The 23,077-nt window shown below is 54.2% G+C and overlaps 10 protein-coding genes across 10 annotated transcripts; 5 read left to right on the top strand and 5 right to left on the bottom strand.

Moving 5' to 3' along the window:
- Positions 1–1,187: 1,187 nt before the first annotated feature.
- Positions 1,188–3,444, bottom strand: BGZ61DRAFT_452359 (uncharacterized protein). The gene has a single exon (XM_046245943.1). The coding sequence runs from the start codon at positions 3,406–3,408 to the stop codon at positions 1,459–1,461; it is 1,950 nt and encodes a 649-aa protein (XP_046104335.1). The 5' UTR covers positions 3,409–3,444; the 3' UTR covers positions 1,188–1,458.
- A 538-nt stretch (positions 3,445–3,982) lies between these two features.
- BGZ61DRAFT_478278 (cobalamin-independent synthase) lies at positions 3,983–6,416 on the bottom strand (the record flags this gene model as incomplete). Its single annotated transcript, XM_046249002.1, has 3 exons — positions 3,983–6,055; positions 6,115–6,272; positions 6,344–6,416. The coding sequence occupies 3 exons, from the start codon at positions 6,414–6,416 to the stop codon at positions 3,983–3,985; spliced, it is 2,304 nt and encodes a 767-aa protein (XP_046104334.1).
- Positions 6,417–7,864: 1,448 nt separating this feature from the next.
- BGZ61DRAFT_452355 (uncharacterized protein) lies at positions 7,865–8,505 on the top strand. Its single transcript, XM_046245942.1, has one exon. It carries the CDS (start codon positions 7,873–7,875, stop codon positions 8,323–8,325), a length of 453 nt encoding a protein of 150 aa, XP_046104333.1. The 5' UTR covers positions 7,865–7,872; the 3' UTR covers positions 8,326–8,505.
- A 410-nt stretch (positions 8,506–8,915) lies between these two features.
- Positions 8,916–12,262, top strand: BGZ61DRAFT_545498 (uncharacterized protein; the record flags this gene model as incomplete). The annotated part of the gene is made up of 3 exons (XM_046255300.1): positions 8,916–10,086; positions 10,123–10,356; positions 10,401–12,262. The coding sequence occupies 3 exons, from the start codon at positions 8,916–8,918 to the stop codon at positions 12,260–12,262; spliced, it is 3,267 nt and encodes a 1,088-aa protein (XP_046104332.1).
- A 497-nt stretch (positions 12,263–12,759) lies between these two features.
- BGZ61DRAFT_494131 (major facilitator superfamily domain-containing protein) lies at positions 12,760–14,640 on the bottom strand (the record flags this gene model as incomplete). The annotated part of the gene is made up of 4 exons (XM_046250741.1): positions 12,760–13,779; positions 13,841–14,254; positions 14,309–14,511; positions 14,592–14,640. The coding sequence occupies 4 exons, from the start codon at positions 14,638–14,640 to the stop codon at positions 12,760–12,762; spliced, it is 1,686 nt and encodes a 561-aa protein (XP_046104331.1).
- An 828-nt stretch (positions 14,641–15,468) lies between these two features.
- On the bottom strand, positions 15,469–16,080 carry BGZ61DRAFT_532739 (Prefoldin subunit-domain-containing protein; the record flags this gene model as incomplete). The annotated part of the gene is made up of 4 exons (XM_046253908.1): positions 15,469–15,661; positions 15,745–15,812; positions 15,865–15,993; positions 16,054–16,080. 4 exons carry the CDS (start codon positions 16,078–16,080, stop codon positions 15,469–15,471), a joined length of 417 nt encoding a protein of 138 aa, XP_046104330.1.
- A 316-nt stretch (positions 16,081–16,396) lies between these two features.
- Positions 16,397–16,808, top strand: BGZ61DRAFT_532738 (uncharacterized protein; the record flags this gene model as incomplete). The annotated part of the gene is made up of 4 exons (XM_046253907.1): positions 16,397–16,492; positions 16,554–16,585; positions 16,641–16,722; positions 16,782–16,808. The coding sequence occupies 4 exons, from the start codon at positions 16,397–16,399 to the stop codon at positions 16,806–16,808; spliced, it is 237 nt and encodes a 78-aa protein (XP_046104329.1).
- A 724-nt stretch (positions 16,809–17,532) lies between these two features.
- Positions 17,533–19,835, top strand: BGZ61DRAFT_452349 (uncharacterized protein). Its single transcript, XM_046245941.1, has 5 exons — positions 17,533–18,037; positions 18,102–18,129; positions 18,189–18,693; positions 18,745–19,103; positions 19,160–19,835. The coding sequence occupies exons 1-5, from the start codon at positions 17,880–17,882 to the stop codon at positions 19,388–19,390; spliced, it is 1,281 nt and encodes a 426-aa protein (XP_046104328.1). The 5' UTR covers positions 17,533–17,879; the 3' UTR covers positions 19,391–19,835.
- On the top strand, positions 19,697–21,011 carry BGZ61DRAFT_34393 (ubiquitin-related domain-containing protein). Its single transcript, XM_046239649.1, has 2 exons — positions 19,697–19,800; positions 19,857–21,011. The coding sequence occupies exon 2, from the start codon at positions 20,116–20,118 to the stop codon at positions 20,863–20,865; it is 750 nt and encodes a 249-aa protein (XP_046104327.1). The 5' UTR covers positions 19,697–19,800; positions 19,857–20,115; the 3' UTR covers positions 20,866–21,011.
- Positions 21,012–21,157: 146 nt separating this feature from the next.
- On the bottom strand, positions 21,158–23,045 carry BGZ61DRAFT_588595 (uncharacterized protein; the record flags this gene model as incomplete). Its single annotated transcript, XM_046256534.1, has 2 exons — positions 22,301–23,045; positions 21,158–22,251 (listed from the first exon to the last, which is right to left on the bottom strand). The coding sequence occupies exons 1-2, from the start codon at positions 22,950–22,952 to the stop codon at positions 21,158–21,160; spliced, it is 1,746 nt and encodes a 581-aa protein (XP_046104326.1). The 5' UTR covers positions 22,953–23,045.
- Positions 23,046–23,077: the final 32 nt, after the last annotated feature.

The following is a 23,077-nucleotide window of genomic DNA, read 5'->3' as shown; positions in this document are numbered from 1 at the left end:
CTTTGTCCATAGGGACCTTGTTGGTAGAGTTGTTTCCAGACATGGTGGATGATTGGGGAAGTGGGAAGTTGAGCTGGGTTGATCTGGGTTGAGCTGAGTTAAGTTGAGTTGAGTTCGGTGAAGATGAGTTGAGTTCAGTTGTGTCGAGAGTGGTAGAGTGGTGAAGAAGGAGGAGAAAAGAGTTGGGCAAGTTGTGAGAATCTGGCCCCTTTTATCATTTTCAACCGTGAGTTTAGCTTCCATGTGACTAATGGCTCGCTTCTGTGTCTAGAGTCATTGGCGTCGTCATTATCGTGGTTTGTTGCTTGCTTAGCGACAATCAAGCTCACAGAACAGGGTCCCCGAAATCGACACGCGTCAATGGCAACGATGATGGCGCACAACCAAGGGTTTTGCTTATCCGTTTGTCTAGCGGTTTGTCTGTTTGTAAGAAGAGTTATTTCTTAAGACATCGGCTCCCTGTTGCTCATCTATATGACACCGTCGTGTAACACTCGTAGGCAACGACTGCGCAGCATTGGGCTGATGGCTGAGCAGCGCGACAAACTCGACAAACTCTCCAGACAAAGGAACGTGAATTGATACCGGGGAGGCACTGTTAGTGCTAGTAAAGGTGAATTGCAAGTCTCCTATATGCCGTGTGCGAGTGTTGATGTCTTTTACTTACAAAAGCTTGAGTTTGATCATGTCGTCCACCAACCAGCCAGTCTCACCTCCAGAGGTAGTTAAAATATGTGTACTATCCCGAGTATCACAGCCTACCTTAAAATGACCAATGATGTTGATATAGTATTGGGGAAACCGCAAATCTCATCGCGACGTCGTTATCGCCAACCAAGATGCCACTCATACACAAACCCCATCACCAGCCGGGGCTATTTGCAGATCGAACTAGCCCGAACTCAAATAATTTCGTTGAGGTTTCAATGAGTACATCTGAAGCGAAGCAGCCCCGCCAAACGCCTCGTGTCTAACTGTTGCGACCCTGTGTTTGCGCGAGGTACCTGGAAGTTTGTACGTACGCGTCATCTGCGCAATCACGCACACTAGTGACAATTTAGCTGTAGAGTGCAACAAGGCGACATTAGCTTGGTTGCCAATAAGATAAGGGATTTGCTTTGGACTGTTGGCAGGACCAACAAACAAGATGTAATGCTGTGCGGTGTGTACTGCACCAAAGCACTCAGGTAGAATCCACGACTTTCCCATCGCCCAGATAAGCCCGGCGAAGGAATGGAAACCATTTGGCACGGTAAAGTCTAGAAATAATATCCTGTTTGACTGTTTGACAAGTTTCATGTGTAGTCGGCAAGGACTCAAGGCCGCCTTGATTTCTATCTATGTCCCTCTTTCCATTGTCCTTCCAGATTGACTCCTCCCAAAAGTATCCGGTCCATTTTACCTCGGCCCATGAAGTCCGTAATATACAATGAGTCCATTCATACAAGCAAGTCGTCGTCATTTGCGTAGGGATTTCAGCAGAGGCGCAATCCTCGACCTCTTGCTCAGCCCAACCCGATATATAGGCTTGTTGGCGGCTGTAATTGCGGATAGCCCGCGAGCTTGTCCCAGACCCTTGACAGCTGGACCAGACGGGCTGGCCTTGGCTCCTTTCTCGACCACGGGGGAATCTGGGACCTTGAGCTTTTCATCCTTGACCGTGCTAAGGGCAGTTGGGATGGCGGTATTTTGACGAGTTTCCTTCAAGACCGTTGTATCTAGTTCCGATTTGCTTTGGTCCTCCTCTTCGGGCTCATCCGGCTCGTGGTCTGCACCGCGCTCTTCCGTCAATTTCTTAGAGTCGACTTTGATTTGAACAGTGTCAGAAGGAACTTGCGCAACATCGTCTAATGCTACGGTCGTGGCTTGTGGGCTTTGCTCAACGGCCGCCAGCTTGTCTTGTTTCCGTGGCCTGCCGCGTTTCTTTTTCTGCGTGGTAGTATTTTCTCCAACCACCGAATTAGCTGGTAGCGGCGTAGTCGGCTGTACTTCTTCTGTGGCTTTCTTTCGTGGCCGCCCTCTTGCTTTCTTTGGTTTGACAGGTTGTTCTGCGTAGTCGGATTCTTCGTCGTTTGCCGCCGCCTCGACAAATGGCGGTTCCGTTCTGTCTAACTTCGTGTCCACTTCCGACTCATCGCAGTTTACAACCTTTGGACTATCCGGCTTTGGACTCTCCTGCTGTGGAATATCTTGCTTTGGACTAGCACGCGTTGGGCTCTCCTTCCTTAGACCATCTTTCTTTGGCCGACCGCGTTTTTTCGCCTCTTTTGGTTTTGCGGGTGGCTCAATGGCAGAAATGATATCAGGAGATGAGGGTAGTCTTCGGTCATTTAACTGCGTAGCCATGTCATGGTCCACTTCTGATGCAGCTGATGGCAGAGGGGCGGTGCTGAAACCAATTCCATCGCTCCGTGGGGTGTTCACATTGGTTGCTGATCCACTCGATCCTATCATTTGAGCAGCATGTGTGTATATGGGAGGTAGATACTCCTGGCGGTTGCTGTCGCTAGAATCCAGGTGCACGCTTTGGTACTGTAGCTTCTGTGCATCGGTCAAGGGCTTGGCCGAGATGTAGAATGACGCATCATTATCGATAGGGAGCGTTGGAGGAAGTGTTGGGGGTAGCATACTCGATGGCGCAGCTAGTTGTGATTCTGGATGTGTGTCTTCATTGTCGTTGCTGAATGGGATGGTCACAAGGTCGACTTCATTGGATCCCTGTGGAGAGAGGTGTGAACTCTCAATTTTCCTTCTTTTCCTTGCCCCTGCAGGTGAACCGTCACCATCTGGTCCGTGGTCATGATCGGCCTCGGTCTTCTTGACAGAGGCAAGTCCTCGACATTTCAGCTTGATGATTCGTTTTCCCGGCGGCCTGGAAGTTGACTGGGCGTCCTGGCGCTTCAATCGGATTTTGGGAACCTGTCGTGCGTGGCCTTCGTCGGGGCTGTTTGGCACGTCCCAAACTGGGTCGTCCATCATGGCGGTAGGTGCCTTCCTCCTTCCAGGCGTCGACACTTGCGTCCAATCGCTCATAGCCTTTCCACTAGAAGCTTTGGGGTCCCTGGTGGCTGTGGGATCCGATATTGATGTGAGCGAAGATGGCTCGATTAGTCCCGTCACCGTTCGCTGGAAGGGCGCGGGCGCAGTCACCTCCGAGCTTGAAGGTGCGGCATTGTCAGTCGATCCGGGCAACGCGTCTGGGGCATTCTCGCGAGCAGCGTCATTCTGCTCGTCATAAATGTTCCGAAAGAAGGACGGGTCAGTAGAAGTTGTCGTGTGGCTTACACGGCCGAATGAACGCGTTGCCTCCACGCCGAAATCTTGAGGCGACACGGGTGCCTGAGGGCTGCGCGGCGGCGAGTAGCTGTTGTCTTCATCGTCAGAATCAGCAATGATGACTGGAGGCATCTTGGGGAGCGAACAGTTCCAAAATGGCGACCCGTGTGTGGACTCGAGAGTACATGTTGGACGCGCTGGAACGTGGGGTTACGTGTCGCGCGTGGTCACATGACACATCCACACATCATTTGGGCGCCCAGGAACGGTCTGCCTGTTTGCACATGCCACAACACGCACCATGGAAAATAAGTTCCTCACCTCAAAGAGCTTCTACAGCATCATACGAATTACGCACCACACTCATCTAATTTAAGGGCAAATGGAAAAATATTTCTCAATGAGAAAAGTGGTCATTCTGTTGATTTATTGACCTGTCAGCTCCCAATTGGGAGAGTATATGCAATATGTTGAAATGCGCTCGCCCAACCGTTTCCCCTTATCCCATTCCCTGATCCTGATCCGTAGGTTAACTTTTGGGATGCAGCAAATACATCTGGTATTTATAAACCAGCCCAAACGCCGATGTTGAAATCGTAGCTGATTCGTTGATGCAGCCTCCGCAAATAGCACTTCTTAACACAATCCCCATGCGCCCCCTACAACTTCACACCCTTCAACCCTCTCATACCAGAAGGGTTGACATTTAGTTCTTGGCGTACTTGGCACGGAAGAACTTGGCAGCGTTGACCATGTTGAGGAGGGCCTCCTTGGTCTCCTTCCACTGACGGGTCTTGAGACCGCAGTCAGGGTCGATCCAGAGCTGCTCAGGCTTGAGGAACTGGAGCATCTCCTCGATGCGGTCCTTGATCTCCTGCTCGCTGGGGATACGAGGGGAGTGGATGTCGTAGACACCAGGGCCGATGTGGCGGGGGTACTCAGAGTCAACGAAGACACGGAGGAGCTTGGCATCGGACTTGCTGTTCTCAATGGACAGAACGTCGGCATCGAGGGCCGCGATGGCGTGGAAGAAGTCCTGGAACTCAGAGTAGCAGAAGTGAGAGTGGATCTGAGTGGAGTCGATGACGCCGGCGGTGGAGAGACGGAAAGCATCGACAGCCCACTTGAGGTAGGCGTCGCGCTCAGAGCCGGAGCGGAGAGGGAGACCCTCACGGAGAGCAGGCTCATCGACCTGGATGACGTCAATGCCGGCCTTCTCGAGGTCGACAACCTCGTCACGGAGGGCCAGAGCAAGCTGCTGGGCCTGGACGGACTGGTGAACGTCATCACGGGGGAAAGACCATCGCAGGCAAGTGACGGGGCCAGTCAGCATGCCCTTCATGGGCTTGTTGGAGACCTTGACGGCGTACTTGGACTCCTTGACGGTCATGGGAGCGGGGCGGGAGATGTCGCCGACAATGATGGGAGGTCGGACGCATCGAGAACCGTAGCTCTGAACCCAGGCGTGGGTGGTGAAAGCATAGCCCTTAAGGCGCTCACCGAAGAACTGAACCATGTCGTTACGCTCAGGCTCGCCGTGAACGAAGACATCGAGGCCAAGCTCCTCCTGGATCTTGACGTTGTCCTCAATCTCCTTCTCAATGAACTTATCGTACTGCTCAATAGTGATCTCACCCTTGGTGAACTTGTTGCGCTGGATACGAATGTCCTTGGTCTGGGGGAAAGAGCCGATGGTGGTGGTGGGGAAGAGAGGGAGCTTGAGCTTCTCCTGCTGCTGGGCGATACGGGCAGGGAACTCGGACTGACGCTTGTGGTCGGCCTCGGTGACCTTGGACTGACGGTCCTTGACCTCAGGGTCGTTGGTTCGGGCAGAGGTGGCACGAGCCTGGATGGACTTGGCGTTGGCCTCGAGCTGCTCACGGACAGCGGCGGGGCCCTCAGTGACGGCCTTGGCGATGAGAGCAATCTCAGAAGCCTTCTCAGTGGCGAAAGAGAACCAGTCGGCAATCTCGGCGTCCAGCTTCTTCTCGCTGGCGAGGGTGTGGGGGGTGTGGAGGAGAGAGCTGGAGGTGGCAACAATGACACGGTCCTTGCCGAGCTTCTGGATAGCGGTCTCAGCGGTCTCGATGGCACGCTTTAGGTTGGTCTTCCAGATGTTACGGCCATCGACGACACCAGCAGAGAGGATGGTGCTGGAGCCGAGAGCAGAAGCGACAGTCTCGAGCTGCTCAGGGTTGCGGACAAGGTCAACGTGGACACCATAGATATCCTTGGGGAGGAGGTCAATGTTGTGGACGATGTCACCGAAGTAGGTGGTGAAGACAAGCTTGGGGATCTTGTCGCCGAGGGCGGCAAACTTCTCATAGGCGGGCTTGAAAGCGGCCTTGGTCTTCTGGGGGAGATCGAAGACGAGAACGGGCTCATCGATCTGGACGGTCTCGGCACCAGCCTCCTTCAGCTGGACAAGGAGCTGCTCGTAGACGGGCAGGAGGCTGTCGAGGAGGTCAATGGGGTCGACGGTCTGGTCACGGTCGGCCTTGCCGAGGTGGAGGAAGCTGACGGGGCCAACAAGGACGGGACGGGTGGTGATACCAGCCTCCTTAGCCTCCTTGAAGTCAGCGACAGCCTTGGGGGTGGCGGTGAGCTTGAAGGTCTGGCCGTCCTGGAGAGTGGGCTTGACGTAGTGGTAGTTGGAGTCGAACCACTTGACCATCTCCAGAGAGGGGACATCGACGCCCTCCTTCTGGTGGCCACGGCCCATGGCGAAGTACTCGTCAATGGTATCGAGACCATCCTTGGTGTATCGCTCGGGGACAGCCTGTGAGACATTTTGTCAGCAACGAGCCAAGGAAAGGATTGGCACTGAGAGAAACTTACACCGAAGTCCTGGATGTGGTGGAGGACCTGGTCGTACAGAGCGAAGTCGTTGCTGGGGATGATGTCGACACCGGCATCCTGCTGGATCTTCCAGTGAGCAAGGCGAAGGCGCTTGGCCTCAGCGAGGAGGTCGGCCTGGGAGATCTTGCCGCCCCAGTCTACATGTTCGGGTCAGCGGCGGTGGGCTGGGAGGAGGGGTTGTGGAGAGGCGGTGGAGGGGTGTACTGACAAGCCTCAGTAGCCTTCTTGAGGTCACGGTTCACACCCATGCGGGGGAAACCGAGAATCGCGGACTGAACCATATTGGCGGTTGATCCGAGTATTCTGAAAGGTGTGTTTTGGGAAAGACGCTGCTGAGAGGTTAGACAATGTGAATTGTTGGTACGAGCGGTGGCGGGGCGTTTGGCGGGGTGGGAGGGGCAGGTTTTTTTGAGCGTGAGATTGGGAGAGTGGGAGAGGTAGGGGGAGAACGTACTGAAGATACAGAGCCCTGTCTGTACCACAATGGATCAATCAGGGGATCCTTTGATGAGAAGAAGTAAAGGAGGATGGGAGGATGAAAGGAGAGAGAAAAAAAAAAAGAGGAAGAGGAAGGGGAGGAGCTCTAGAAAAAGGACCAGAGATGGTTGGAGAAAAAAAGATCCAGCAGAAAAACTCAGGCGGAGGCCAGTCCGAAAGCGGGGGAGGGGTAGCAGTGATGCGGTGATGCGTCAGGTACCTTCTCACAGCTCAGATTCGCAGTGGCTGCGGTGTACCTGTACTCTACTCCAAGTCAAGGTGAGCACGGAGCACGGAGCACGGAGCACTGTGCACTGTACCGCTACACCACTGCAGGAGTCCACAGGGGACCGTGGAAGGCACTGGTTGGACAGGGGCTCCCCTGCAAACCCAGTCCTTGCCGTGTCTGATCCTCTGAGGCGGCAGCTCCTGTGGGTACGAGCCTGATACGGAGGGCTCTTTCAGAATCTTGCCCAAGCACGAGTAGCGGCACATCTATTTCTCCCTGAGATACATGAGGCTGTGACAGTCTCGTCATGGAAGTTATATGTTACGGCCGCTGTAACTTTGAGGGTAGGAGGCGCTGCTGACCAGGATCTAGCGGTCGCTGTGTGTTGTAACCTGCTGTCCTTTAGGTCTTATGAAAACCATGAAGTAAGGGACTTCGCAGACCTAGTGTACTTACCCTCGTAATGATTGGTTGACTCACTAGCGTCGTTTTTCTTTGGACAAGACTTCTGAAAGGGCCCTCCGTACGTATTCGTACAATTCGTCGGCGGTGGTTGGTCTGGTCGGCGGGAGCGGTTGCCGGGGGGGCTGGCGAGTTCGAGAGAGCGGCGCGGCGCTGGGCGGCTGTTACTACGTAGTAACTACGCAGCAAGCGGTAGACGGCCGGCTATTGCTGGTGGATAGAGCGTGGGTACAGCGTGGGTTTGGTGAGCAGCTGTCGTCGGGCTGTCGGGCTGTCGGCGGAGCCAGTTTTACCTCGATACTTGAGTATTTCGGGTCCCGAATTGCGCCATCGGCCTTTACTCGCTCGCCCTGGTTGCCTGGTTGCTGCTGTGCCGGTGTGCTGCTGTGGCTGGGGCTAAACTCGAGCCCAATCTTACGCCGCCGTTGATCGGCCATTGGCGTCCAAGGCATCCTTCACCGTTCGTTGCCACCCTAGTCACTGCGTGCGTGCTTTTGCCTTGCCCTTGTGTGCCCCTCGATTGCCCCTCGATTGCCCCTCGTGTGCCTCTGCTCAGACCCACGTGCCCAATGGTATCGCTGGCTTCTATTCGTACGCCATTCGACCCAATACTGGCCGGACGATATCGGGAGCCTGGTCTTTGCGAGGCTTTGTTGAGGATACTACCAGCTCCGTTTGGAAGACGGGAGAAGCTACGGTGGCTCTTGGTGCTGTTTCGGTTGTCACGCCGAGAGCGCGTCTCGTCTCACCTGACCGGCCTGACTGACAGTCGGCTTGACCAGTCCTCCTTGCATCAACCGCCCTCCCTGACCCACGCATGTCTAGCCAAGCTTGTTCCGTTGTCTTGGAATTTTCGAGACTCCTCGATCCCATCAGCGAGCAAGCTCCCGTTATGGCCGCTGGGTCTGGGGTTTGCCTGTAACAGCGGTGTCAATCAAAGTCAGCAGGCAATTCCTTCTCGGCCGATGAGAGATTTTCTCCGAGATAATGTCAGCCACGGACTATGCAAGTCATCATTGTGATTCCCCAATTCTCTCTGAGATGGAATGCCTGGTAGGTAACAATCACATCACCAAACTCAAGTAATTCTTTATCCTCGCGGCTTAGATCTCCCTTCCTGGCGCCTTCGCCACGTAGCTGTGTTCCCCTCATATCCAACCTCACGATACCACCTACCAGCACAACCCAACGCACTCTTACAATTAGGGGGGTCTTAGCTTATGACATTGTGATAAGACTTCTTTACCTTCCAACAAGTCGTCCCATTTGAACCATTGCTCCATGATGTGTTGCCCATTGTCGCGTTCCGTGCCTTCCCTCGGGCACTTGAGATACCGTAAAGATGGAAGGAGATACCAACCTCAACTCCACCAACAGAACCATGACTTCCCGCTTCGACCACCACACCCTCTCCTTTCGTACTGGCACTATGAAGAACGTTTTGTACACTCGCCTCAATCACTCCCTCGTCTTTCGGCGTGTCGATCGCCTCGATTGCTATACCGCTTTTTGGCCTCGGTTCTTTGGTCCTCCATTACCACTTGGAGAAGTCTCTTTCTTGGACGATCTTCTGGTCATCATAAATCCCGCCCGTGTCTCTCCATAGACTCCCATGCCTCTCCTCTGTTGCTGCAGGTCTCGGGCTGTGACTCAAGGATCGCCATCATGCACTCTCCAGCTGCCGTGCACCCAATCCACCACAATTGCAGTTCCCACTACTGAAACACGGCGTCAACTGACTGAAGGTCAACCATCCATTCTAGGGCTTTCCTCCCAAGCGGAATGGGAGTCGTCTCAGCTCTCGATCGCTAACCGCCATGGCATATCCATGCCCCAGCTGGGGGCCGACGGTTCTGAAAGCGAGGACGACCTACCAAGAGCAAGGAAGAAAGCCAGTGGAACCTTTGATGCTGTCAGAGCCAAAGTCGTTCAGCACATTCGTCAAGGTACTAGCATCAAACGTCAGTCGCTCGCCTCCATTGGCAACAGCGATGAGGAAGTCGCCCGTCGAGCCGAACTGAAACGACTCATGCACAAGAGGATCCAAGATGAGCTCCAAACCGAACAATGTGACAACAAGTCTAGCAACAAATCAACACCCAGCATACAATGCATTTCCTCTGTCACTAATGCCGCGATGCCTACTGCTGGGCCAAGAGACAACATTGAATTCGCCGTCAACACACTACCTGCCCTCGATAGTCCGGTTTCCCTAGAGCCGGGACTCCTATTAGCAACTACTGCACCTTACGAGGCATCTCGACACACTACGACGCAACAGGATGACCGCCCGGAATCATTGCAAAGCTACGAGAGCTACCCGGAATCAATGAATGAGACTACTGGCACAGTTCGTTGCTTGCGACCTTCAATTGTCTCCAAGGAGCCAGGTCCAGCCTCGAGGCACGTGAGCTTCCCGCAGTCCACATCGCAAAAGTCTTTCCAACTTTCGAACAGCACTTCTCGTCTTGATCGGATCTTGGGACCAGATAACAGCTTTTGTAGCCGTCGAGTTTCCTCTTCTTTGGACGGGCAATCTGCCCTTGGAGTATGGCTTATCGCTCAAGGTCTGCGATCAAGGGATAACTCGGTAGCCCCCTTTGAAGATACAGAGATCGGAAATCCCGGCACTCAGGATTCGAGTCACGAACAGCTCAGGGGAGTTGATAGGGTCGCAGAAGCACTTGCGTCAAGCATTCACAGTACCATTCGGTCTCGAACAGAACCATCCCTCAGCCAGGCACCAAGTGTCACGGATGAACCCAACAAGCCAGAACAAAGCTGTACGTCAGCACATCAGACTGACCAATCCGAGAAAGATTCACAGGGTGGCTCCTGTCATAGTGATAGGGTGAATCCATCTCATACCGAGGGCATTCTGGACAGCTGCGCACTGGCCCTCATACTGAACTCGATGGCCGACAATACGTCCTCGAACTACACCTCAAAACTGCCAAGTTTCCAGCCGAGTCCCGCACGCTCTGACCCAAATTTCTACGGTCTTAACGGACAAGATCTTCAGAGCTTTCAGCTGTCGCCTTTTGAGTGTGAGTGTTACAAGTTATATTAAAATCAATAGTAACTGACCTTGATGTAGGGCATGGAAGCTCGCCATTGTCCTGCGACTTTGTTGGCTCGACGGAGCAGGTCCTGAATGCCCCCAAGGACGACCGGTTGACTGAGTTTGGGCCTTACGCCAATCCTCAAGCGATCCAAAATCCGTCTCATATCGTATACGACACATGTTCTTTATCACATTCGGAAACCACCAGCTTCTTCCAGCGAGAGACGGAACTTCGGACAATTCAGAAACGGTTTGCCGAAGTCTTGGCACGCAAGAAGCTTGCATTTCCTATCGCCAGTCGCTTCCGTGAAGAATTTGCGGAACCTGGTCTCGGCCGAACTGGGCGGGCGTCTTTTATCGACAAAATCCATCTTACCGTTCCAAGGCGATTCAAATCAGGAGCAAGAAGTCAGAGTGGTATAGAGCAAGAGAATTCATTTGAATCGTCTCAGACTGCCAATTCCTATCCAGCGCTCCGTGAGACAGAAGCAGCCCACAACAGAGAGATGAGCAGTAAACACAAGCGACCATCCAACCTGAGTATTCGATCAAACATGCATCCTTTATCGCCCCAGGTGTATCAGATACCAGGCTCAGCGCGGGAGGAAAGTACCACGGATTTATGGCAACGAGCGATCAGACTCGAGGCCGAGGAGAGACATAGTTCGAATTCCCATATCAGCCCACCCCCTCAAGATGAAAGGGCATCCTCGGAAAACCGCCCGCCAACTTTGAAAGTTGGGTTGTGGAGGGGAGAGAGTACTGGGAACAGTTCCTTGTCGACCAAGAACACCAACAGAGAGCCCTCTCACCTGACCCCGAAGGCCGATGAGCTACCTGCCAATGAACATTCAAAATGGCTTATTCAACGTTGGACAACTGAAATGAGGCCTGGGGCTCTAGGTCATCCCGATAGTATTGGGAGAAAGTGTTCAAGAAAGTTGGCGAAGCCACCTAATTCCTGGGCCAGGTTCCCATCTCACACAAGAGAAGAAAGAGTCAAGCATGCGACTATAAAGGACAATGTCAAGCCCAAAGATTTTGCGATAAAGGAGATTGCCCCAGATGGTCGAGTTCTGTGGGCCACTAACAAGGGCCTCACGGAGGAGGTACCATGTGATGAAGCACTAACAAGGTCTTTCTCTATGAGAATGAGTAAAGCTGTCAAGTCGAAGCTTACTTGGTTTCTTCCCACGAAGAATGTGCCAGGAGACGCAGGAAAGCGCTCTTGGAAGACTCGGGCCAGCTCCCAAGGGGCGAAACAATTGGAGTATCCGGAACTGGAGATTCTGCCCACAGGGTCAGGGTACAAGGAACTTCAAGCTCTAGAGAAGGAAATCAAAAACATGAAGGGTAGACCACAATACCTGGCTACTGAGGAATCCCTGGCAAGGCCAAGATCTGTGAGGAGCCTGGGAAGCAGGATATCAGCCCTCATGTATGAAGCAGCAACATCCAACTGCCTCGACCACGATAATACCCTCACTTCAGCCAATATTCCGAAGTCGCCAGGGACACCAGCGAGCGGATTCCACAGTCTGCTCCAAGAAAGCGTTGCCATGACGGACATTTTCATCACACCCCAGAGCCGTGTTTCCTTCGGGGTTGGAACTCAGCAAGATCATAACAACTCAGATGCCGAATCCACCAAGAGCGACCAGCCAGCTATCGGGAGGTCACCAACAGCTGAGGTCGATACGAAGAGTCGCCTGCGGTCCTGTACGTGGGCTGGTCAATCTGAGACTGGAGTCCCTGATTCAAGCAGACTGGCCAGCTTCAGGCAGGCTTTGGATACACTCCGACAAAACGATGGTATGAATGATGGCGGTGGATTCTTAACAAAATCCACGTTGGCCATCGGCATCAAGCACAACTCAATTGGTGAGATGCCATAGCCATTGCGGATCAACTGGCACCAAAGAGAGTTCTACGAGGAGGAGGACCCCGAGATTCGAGAGAAATCCAAAGTGGCCCCGAAGAAGGGAAACGAGAATTCAGAGTTCCTAATCTGAGCCATGGTGTACGAGAAGCAAAAGAAATTATATTTTGTAGCGATGGCAAGACATTCACCTGCGTAAACTAACTACCTAATTACGTATGAATTATCCAAGTACTATATAGATAGGCTCACGCATTGTTCATATCGTTGACCTAATACAATCTCTCATCTCAAACTCGTGCATCCGTCTCGAGAGGATTTATCGAAACTGCCCATTTTTTATCCAGCCATACCCACATGCTCATTAAAATGATATTAAGCAACGTTCACGCGACTAAAAACAAGGATGGCAACTCAACCATGCGTATGCTAAGCTCTGTGGTTAGTCCATGCAACAAGAGTTTGAGAGGAGGACTATGATCGAATCTCGAAGACTGTGATGGGAGCACTGGCTCAGACAGTTTCCTCCTTTTCTCTCAACTCGGCGCGCTCCCGCCTAGCCTTGTCCTCTTCAGCCTTCCGCAGCATCTCCTCTTTGCGGTCACGCAAGGCGATGCAGAATGGGGAACGGCTGCGAATGCTAGGCCCTTTCCAGATAAAGATGAAGGGGATGAAGCACATGAGGGCACTAAGACCACCGAGCAGGGAGCAAGCACCGGCAACGCCGAGACGGTGGAACATGTGAGTAGTGGCGAGGGGGAGCACGACGGCGAAGAGGGAGCGGCAGCACGAGGCCGCTGCGTTGGCGGAGGCAGCGAAGATCTCGTAGGCATCTGTGAGGTAGTTGAGCAGGGCCATGAAGATGAGGAGGAAGCCCATGCCGAAGGGGATGCCGGCGAGCATGGGGGCGACGAAGGAGACGGATGACTTGGCGGACCAGCCGAGCCAGAACAGGGAGATGACGAAGAGCGGGCCGCCGAGACACGCCAGTGGGAGGCGACGATATTCCTCGCGCTTGACCCAGGCGGCATCACGGGCTTGGGCACGGGAAATAATGGTGTCCCAGATGTAGAAAACAGGCAGATTCAAGCATGCACCGCCGGCGATCGGGAGGTAGGCCAAGCCAGTGACACCTGGGGAAAGACCATAGACGTCTTGGAAGACAATTGGGAAGGCCTGAAAGGACATGTAGAAAATGCTGTAGATGAGCGAGAGATATGCGCAGGTGGTGGTGACTATGGGCTCAAAGAATAGCATGCGCAGCGGCCTAGTGAGGACCACGGTGAAGAGTTGGTTAAGGTCGGTCTCCTCTAGATCACGCGGAGCAATTGCTCGCGATGTTGGATCGGCCTTGCGCATCTTCTTGGCGCGGTTGGCGAGCAGGATGGGGCCGTACGTCTCTGGGAGGAAGGGGGTTAGGGCGAGGGTCGAGCCAGCGAGGATTAAAGCGATCCAGAAGGTCCAGCGCCAGCCGATGGTTTGGGAAGTGAAGCCGGAGACGATTGGAGAGAGAATGGGACCGAAAGTAGTCGCCTATAAGCAAAGAGTCAGCATGTTGAGGTCAGGGAAGCCACATCTGGACGGCTGGACTCACCACCATGAAGATGGCATACGCTCTGCCCCTGGACGTTGGCTCCCCGTACACATCGGCCAGGATGCCCGCAACAATGGCAATCGGAGAGCTAGCAAACACGCCAGTGAAGAAGCGGAAGATAAGTAATGACGGCCAGGTAGAGGCGAGGGCACACGCCATGGTGAAGATGGTGAAGAAGCAAAAGGTGATGAAGCTTAAGTTGCGGCGACCGAAGTGCTCGCTCAGGGGACCCCAGATGATGGGCCCGAAGACGTATCCGATGAGATAGACGGAAATCGGTAGCACCCTCTGCTCTTCAGAGGTGACGCCAAAGTCCTTGACGATTTCGGGGATGGCCATGCTTGGTAGGGCAGAGCCCATGGTGGAGTTGACGACGAGGAGGGAGGTGTAGCAGAGAACCACAATCTTCTTGGTCTGTCGTGGGTGTGTTAGTGAGCCTTCGCATGACAACGTGATAGACATCCGTACATTTGACCAATTGTATGGGTTTTCGGGGTCGTTGGGTTCCCAATTGATGAGGACCTCGTTCGTACGGCTCCTGGTCCGCGAGCGGATGTGGTGAAGCGCACCAATACCCCGATCTGCCGTCTCCTCCTCATAGCGAGACTCGGCGTCGAGTTCGTCTAGACGAGTGATTCTGTCGGAGATGGAACTACTCCTTCGTCGTCCACCTTGGGAATAAGTGAGCATCACCAACAATCATTCGGGCCCAACAGGCAAGAGGCGGTGTCAGTGTAGGATTTGGACTTACGATATGGGGAAGTATCCCGCATCGTGTCACTGGATTCACTACTAGGCATTTTGATTGTGGGCGTTGAGAACGGTTGACAACACGAAAGGAATCATATGAATCATTCACAGATGGGACTAGGCACAGGAAAGGAAGAGAAAACGAAGATGACAATTGAAAAAGAGAGCGACGACTTGGGTCAATTTTGGGTCACAGGAACAGGGCCAAAGGTTTTCTCTTTTCCCATGCCACTTCTGGGGGGGCCCGCCTCCATGGACGGGTGGATCTTTACCCACACTGAGCAGAGAGCCATTGCATATCCTCGTTGATGGGGACGGGATTAACAACTGGGCGTCGAAACCCCGCTCAGATAGGGCGGCCTAGAACAGCGATTGGCCGCCCCAACGTCCGGAGCCGGGGCAAATGGGTCAGGCCGATAGGCTTGACGGTGGGAGGGCCGAGAGAGAGCGAGGGGGCGACGTTACCCGGTTGCGGCCCCCGGCCGGTACATCGGATCTGGGTCGGAGGCTGGAAGCTGGAGGCTTGGCTGCTAGTGTCGGGTATTGTGCGAACTGGGCAAAGATGACGAATCGCGAGCTGCGTTATCGGTTGACCGATCGAGTATTAGATGCACCGCCTTTCGCCGGGCGAGGGCCGGCCGCGGATGAACCCTGGTCTCCTCACAGGGCGTGAGGCCCGAGGCACATCGTGGTGGTGGTAGTCGAGGTGGTGTTTATGCATCTCGACACGAGGGGTGATGGTGCTTGCATATGTCGGTATTTGAGGCACCAAGTCGAAAAAAAAAAGGCGTCACGAGTTCTGATGCCCAAACTTTCATTCGTGCGTTTTCTGACAGCAAGTGGAAAAGTCTTCAGCCGGGGGGAGTGTGCCTCGAAGCTCAGGTCTCTAGGTTGATTTGCTTTCCGAATCTGGCATACAGCTCGACCTTGAGTTGGGTCATTTCTTCGCGGATCGTCCCCAACTTTTCCTCCAACTCCGTCGACTCCGCCTCAAGCTTTTCGGTGGCCTCCTCGAGCATCTCCTGCGCCTGCTCCAGCGGGATGTGGAAGTAGGCGTCGCCGATCTTGTACCTAGAATGAGAAGAAAAGTATATCCGTTAGCCAACGTGCGTTCTTCTCGGTGTGTCAATATCGTGGGCGGGGAGGGTTCGTACTGGACTTTTTCGTCCTCGTCGGCGAGTTCGAGTTCGGTAGACAAGTCGTCGAGCTCCTCCTTCTCCTTCTGCAGTACCTAGTCAGCGCATGTCTCAGATAGGTGATACATGGAGTCGTACACTCTTTCCGTTCAACTCCTCCTCTAAGACAAGCTCGCGCTGGTGCAGGCGACTGAATCGGTTGATCTTGTCCTGGTCCTCGCGTCGGACCTCGACCTCGTCGGCAGCCTCTTCGTCGGCCTTGGAAAGCTAAAGCCGGTGTCAGATGGAGTCAGAGCCCGAACCAGGGCCAACTGGGCAACAACTCACCATGCGGCGTTGCATTATTGAGGTCATGGTGGGCGGCTGGAGCTGGCTTTGGCCGTGGTGTCGGTATTCCTCGAGTATGCCTCTTTCGCAGCTTCAGAGCTTCCCCATGCGAAGGTGGGATACCGTGTGTAAACTACAGTGCGCGTTGAAAAATACTGTACACCCCTCCTTTTGCTGCGCGAGGCTCGACGGTACGTACTGCAACCATCGGCCCCTGCCGATTGGCCCCCACACAACAGCTGTCGTGAGGTCAGCGAGCGATCAGGCTACGAGCCTGCCTTGTCAACATCCGTCGCGGGGCCAGAAACAACATCATCCATCCAAATTCGACAGGAGTATCACCATGGCGCTCGGCAAAAAGGCCTACCCGAAGGCCACGGTGAAGAAGATTATCAAGGCGCATTCCAATCACAACCTCAAGAAGAATGCCGACGTAACGGTAGGCCATCCGGCAGCTGCGCTCGTCGCGAGATCGCGCGATGCTAATGTTGACGTTGCAGATCTTCCTCGACTACGTCCTGTTCATGGAATCGTACGACATCCCCACGACTCAATTGCGAGCGAACGCGAGCTAACACGTTGACAAGGCTAGTAAAAGAAGCTGCGATTCAATCCAAGAAGTCTGGCGAGCGAGGGTTGTCGGCGCGAAGTGTTAAGAAGGTGACCAGGGTATGTCTCGATGGCAGTTTCGTGTCTCCGTGGCCGGATCTAACTCGGTTCTTCTACAGGATGCCTTGGCCAAGTTCAAGGGATGAACAAACTCGATCAACGAGGAAAAAGTCGAACGGACGAAATTGCGCGACCGAATCATAACACACGCCCCTCGCGCCGGGACGATCTGACCATCCGGGTGCAGCTGCAGCCGCATCGCGGGATAGACTCAGGGTTGTATGCAGGGCCGTTACGCACCGGCAGCCGTGCGTCAGATGAGGCTTAGCGAAGGGGTAACCGGGGGTAGAAGCAATTGTCGATAGGTAGCTATGAGGCGCGCGGCGATGCCGGGCCAAGAAAGGAGCTGAAAACGGGGAGCTTCAAGGGAGCATGAGGCTAGCAGCGCAGCGCACGAGACCATCTTGTTTGCGCACTTGCAGCTGCGGGCAGGTTGGTGGGGGAGCAACACAACAGGACAGTGTGGAGTAATTAGCACCGTGTACTCTCCTTGCAGGAAAAGCCCTGCGTACTGGAGCCTTGCCAAAGACAAGCGGGCATAGCGAGACAACACTTTGCTCAAATATCATTGTTAGCCGGACCTACAGCTGGCACTAAATAAACGAGAATCCATCAGGGTGCCTCAGTTGGCGATTGACAATAGAGTGAGAAGCAATAGAGCGACCTAAACCCCAATTCAAACGGCGGCAAACAGCCCATTACAGCTGGCGCGTGTCCGTGTTCCCTATTCTTCTTGCTGGTTCTAGAAACGCAGACGGGTGTCAATGAGTGGCCTGTGCAGGGGTTGCTAGGCGGGTTTTGGAGCTCTGGGCCTTGGGGTTAGCACCCAGGGGCCTCTAAAAACCCCATTGAACCAGGCGGCGTTTTGTACCACCATTGCCTCCTCCAACACCTGGCCCTCTTGCTCCTCTCACTTCTCCTCTCCTCTTTCGCCTCCGTACTTAAACTCTTCCCACCATCTTCCACCTTTTGCCTCCTCACACACTTCAACCGCTTCCATTCCAATCCCCGATCTGTGGAACTCTCCGTCCCACCCACATCCCACATTCGCCACTGCACCACCCGTCTCGACCCCGGGTGCTTCAGTCCTCGCGCAACGAGCACACAGGCTCTGATTCGATCGTCCCTCCCGGTTCTACTTCCAACCAACACACAAAATGGCTGCGCCTGCTGTCCAGCCCGCTTCCAAGTCTTCGAAGAAGAAGACCCCCTTGGCCATCGAACGAACCGAGTCCCCCGCACCCAGCTTCACCTCAGCCTCTGCCGACAAGGCTGCTGACGATTCCGAGAGCCCCTACATCAAAGAGCTCCAAAAGTAGGCCTCCCAGCGCTGTAATCATATTCTCTTGCAAGTCATACGTGCTGACGGTGCTGGAAAGGAACATTCGCAATGTCAACAAGAAGATTGTAAGTCCCCGGTCGCCCTGCTGCCCAATGCCTAACCGTCGCACTAATACCGCCACCAGACAAACGCCTCCAAGACCGATTCCCTCCTGAGCCAGCACGCTGGCAAGTCTCTCGAGGAGCTCGTCGCTGCCAAGATTATCAACACCGACCAGAAGGCCCAGATTCTCAAGAAGCCTGCCCTGCAGGCGCAGCTCGCCCAGTACGAGGAACAGCTCGTGCAGTACAAACAGGTGGACGAACAGTACCGTGCACGTGCCGCTGTCGAGAAGGCCGAGTGGGAGAAGAGCCTGGAGAAGGTCAAGGCTGATGCTGCCAGCGAGGCTGATGCTGCCTCCCAAAAGGCCTTGAAGGACAACCTTCTGGTTCTGTCGCAATTCTTGCGCCTTGCTGCCTACCGTCGCGAGGAGGCCAAGGACCCCGAGTCTGACGAGAGCCAGGCTATTGAGGGTGTTCTACTCGCCATCTACTCTGGAGATGACAATGCGGTTCAGTCCATGCTAAAGTTGGTTGATGGGTCCGACGACCAGATCGTCAGCGTTCCCGGAGAGCAGTTGGAGACAACCTGTGCGCTTACCCAACACCCACCAGCTTGAGAGCATTGCTAATAGTTTTCAGACTCCAAGGTCAAGTCCCTCGCCCAGGACTACAAGACTCCTTTCTACCCCGAAGAAGGCCAGACTGAGACCGTCTCCGACCCGACGATTGCGAACGCTGCGGCTACCGAGATCGAGGCTGGAGACGCTGCCCTTACGAACCCCCCCACTACCGAGGTCGCCTCCAACGGTCTCGCCAACGCCAACGTCGCTGACGACGCCGCCAACGCTGTCGCCGAGAGCCACTGGGATACTGGCAACAACCCCACCGAGCTGTCCATGTCCCAGGAGTGGGTCGATGTCAAGGCTGAGGCCGAGACTGCTGCTCCCGCTACCAACACTCAGTCGTGGGCTGATGACCACCCCGAGCAGGTTCCCGAGGTAAGTCAACCACATTCGTCTCATTCCGATCATCAGGTGCTAACAAGTTGCTTCAGCCTGCTGCTGCTCCTGCTGATGCCAATGATGGTTTCCACCAGGTCCAGCGAAACAAGCCCCGCAACGAGCGTGAGGGTGGCAGTCACCGTGGACGAGGCCGAGGTGAATGGCGAGGCCGCGGCGGTTTCCGCGGTGAGGGTCGTGGTGGCCGAGGTCGTGGCAACCGTGGTGACCGTGGTGACCGCGGTGCCGGCGGTCCTCCTCGCGCTCGCCGCAACGAGGAGTCGTAAGGCTCTTGTCGGCATCCCGTGGGTAGACTCGCAGCCTACGATTCTCCTCGCATCTCCCGGTGACGAATGTATACCATGAAATGGCGGCGTTTACAGGCCACAGATCCGCTCAGCAAAAACTGAGGGAGGGTTGACCTGGGGCTTTGCATTTGGGCTTGCTGAATTTTGGGATCGGATTCATGTCCGGCGAAGGGGTCGGTGGGAGTTCTTAATACCTTTGTAACAATGGCGGTCCTATGTGAGGGGCATGAAATGAGGCATCAGGTATACAGAAAAGAAATGTGAAATAATACCCACCAGAGGCAGATCAATTCTGTCCTCATGGTGATGCCAAAACTTGGTCTCATGAGGTATTCAACCTGTGTCTGACTCACGTGATCAGGTGTCAAACATGACATTCCACTTGAAACGTCAGAATTCATTGTCAGAACGAAAGCAATTGAGCATATGTTGATGACTTCTTTAGGTTTTGAGTATCTTTAATTCGTCGGCAACTGTGACACGCGAGTCTATCGGGAGCTTTCAGAGCTACTGGTGCAACCAGGCTGCAGGGATCTCCAAATTGTGGGGAGCTGGGAAGCACCTCTTATTGGTCACCATCAAGGGCCCGAACTAAGTACCTTTGCCTGCAGCCTTGTCTTTCGTCACCTTCGCCCCAAGCCTTTCTCAAATTCATCCTCTGGCACCATCACCGTCTTTCGCAGGAAATCATTCTGCGCGCCGAAATGGCAGACCGTGACGATCCCCCGTCGGGCCCGCGCGGCCAGAACGAGGGCGATCGACGGGACGACAAGGCCCCCAGCCGCGACCGCGACCGCGACCGCGATCGTGATTCTTACCGACGAGACAGGTCTGATCGAGGTGGTCGTGGTGGTTACGGCCAAGACAACAAAGACAGAGATTTCGGCCGCGATAACAACCGAGACCGGGATTCGGACAGGCGCCGCGACCGCGACCGCGACTTCGACAGACCCAGAGACAGGGACCAGGATCGTCCCAGGAGGACTCGAGGCCGAGGCGGCTTCAAGTGGAAGGATGAGCGCCGTGGCAATGACGGTCGCCGGGGCAATGATGACCGCCGTGGCAATGATGACCGCCGTCGTGATGACCGACCCTACCGCCGCCGTTCACAGTCTCCCCGTCGCCGCGACCGAGACCGCGACGACGCTGAGTCCAGCAAGCCCAAGAAAGAATCCAAGCCCGCCGCTGCACCAACTGCCCCCGTTGGCGGCGGTGAGGAGATGATCATCGTCAACATCAACGACCGACTGGGCACCAAGGCTTCGATTCCCTGCTACGCATCGGATCGTATCAAGGAGTTCAAGATCCTGGTGGCTGCACGCATCGGTCGTGAGCCGCACGAGATTCTACTAAAGCGGCAGGGCGAGCGCCCGTTCAAGGACCAGCTTACTCTGGAGGACTATGGCGTCAGCAACGGTGTGCAGCTTGACCTTGAGGTGGATACTGGCGACTAAGAGACGAATGAGAGATGGGAAGGGGATGTGGGTTCGGCCGGATGGATCATGGACACGACTGACAGGACCGCCGAGAGGATTGCTGGTATGAAACTCCCCAAGATGTATGCCCAGGTCTGTCTGGCATGCTGATGACTTGCTTAGGCACATCTATGAGAACCAAAAACACTTTCGTGGACGTTAAAATATCGAAGTTGGGCTTCGTCATTTTACTGGCACTGCTATGATGTGTACTACTCAGTTACAACTTCGAACACTTCCAACATGTACCCGGAATCATGTCTACCTTCAATCACTGAATGCAACGGACCCCACCCCTTTTTAGACGTTCCGTCAGCCGCTCCATTGCATCCTCGTCCAGCTGAATATATACCTCGAACGGCACTTTGTGACCCAAATTTCGTGGCAGGACCGCACACCGTCCAGGAGCATGAGAACCAGGCAGTTCGCGCACAAACTCTGGCTGCCCCAGCTCTATGGTTTGCCCAGAAATGAGGGCCGACCCAAAATATGTCTGGCGACCGGGTGCGAGCAACCAATCGACAATGACGTCGTTCTCATCTGCGCTGTCAGCTTGATACTCTACACTACCCGGATGCTCCCAAATCCTCGACATGTACTCCAGACGGATGCGTACAGCTTTAGCATCGAAGGATTGGGCCCGGTTGTGGAAAGTACGGGTTACGCGATGGAGAATCTTGCCAGGCTCCATACCCTCTTTCCTAATCATATCTGATGACTTCAGCTCGACACAGTTGTAGAGTATGGCGTTTCGAAGATACTTTTCTCCATCCGGGATCCCAAGTTGGCTTCTGACATTCATGGAGAAGGTAAGTAGGGTTGGGACATGCTTGGAGAAGGGAAGGTGGCGTCCTTTTGTGTCCTCGGTATCTTCTCGGATACGAGCACGAACCATCGATCCCCATACCCACGCCACCAAAATTTCTCCCAATTGGTATGTCACTTTGGGTCGCCCTGCTGTATCAGTACAAAAATGCGTATGCAGCAGCTGTTGCTGGCGCTCTAAGACTTCCATCGGAAATGAGAAGACTCTTCCCGTGACTGAGGGCGGCTTGGATTTCGACGGCTTGGATTCCGACGACTTGGATTTCGACGGCTTGGATTTCGACGGCTTGGATTCCGACGACTTCGATTTCGACGACTTGGATTCCAACGACTTGGATTTCGACGACTTGGATTTCGACAGCCCGTATTTCGACAGCCCGTATTTCGACGATGCTGTGATTCCAGCAGGCCCGACCGGCCCCTTCAACGATGGAGGCGTTGGTGGCAAAAGTTCTGGACAGGATTCCCTCGTCCAGTCGATGTTCACCCCGGCAAGGGCGGTCATATCAATCTGTTTGCTACGATATTGAGTTTGGCCAACTAGATTGTGTTAGCGACTGTCTCGAGTTCGTTTGGTGTGCTTTGTTACCTGATTTGTCCATACCGTTAACGGGCTCCCGCCAGTCTCTAACCTGTTTAGCGAACTCTTCAAAGATGATGCCATGAGCGTAGCTATCGATGACGCTGTTCGCAAAACAAATGCAGAGCATCAGTCCTCCCCTGGTAAAGTTGACAGTGATTTGATAAACGGGCCAGCCCTTCCGAGCTTCGAGACTAGGTTCATGGGGAACATGGCAGAACTCGTGATCCCCGAGCATGCTTGGAGGAACGCCCCTAGACACGAGGTCAGAGTAGTTTGGAGCTCCCTTTGCGCCCCATTCTTCTACTCCCTTGAACCTCAGAACACCGTCAGTGGAGAACCAACGGTGCTTGTCGATTGGCAGGGGATTCCTATCCCGCGTCCAGAACAACTCGACCTCGCCGGCAGGCTCCTTGGGATCGCGAAGCCGGATCTTGCTGCCCAGGAACGGCCATTTGCCGATGATTTGGTTAGTTGCGTGACGAAACCTTTCGACAAGAGATTGGGTCTCATCCTCATTGATGGCCACGGGAAGGGAGAAGCAGTACAGCAACCGGGTGTAAGAGCGACTGCATATTTGGTCGAGAATGGAGAGCTCGAGTCCGTCATTGAAATCCATAACTTTGGCCATGGCTGATGTTTGGTTTGTTTCGTGTTGCATTTCACTACATAGCCGTAGTTGACCTCTTCTACATAAGCAGACTGGTTGGGCATCTCGTCGTGATTAAGCAAAAACATCAATTGTGATTCGGTGATGCGAAAGTTTAAATGTCATTGAGCTCCTGT

Source organism: Ilyonectria robusta, assembly GCF_021365365.1.
Source record: "Ilyonectria robusta strain PMI_751 chromosome Unknown BGZ61scaffold_10, whole genome shotgun sequence".
In the NCBI taxonomy this organism is placed as follows: domain Eukaryota; kingdom Fungi; phylum Ascomycota; class Sordariomycetes; order Hypocreales; family Nectriaceae; genus Ilyonectria; species Ilyonectria robusta.
The sequence above is the reverse complement of the archived record's forward strand: the minus strand, read 5'-3'. Positions and strand labels throughout refer to the sequence as shown.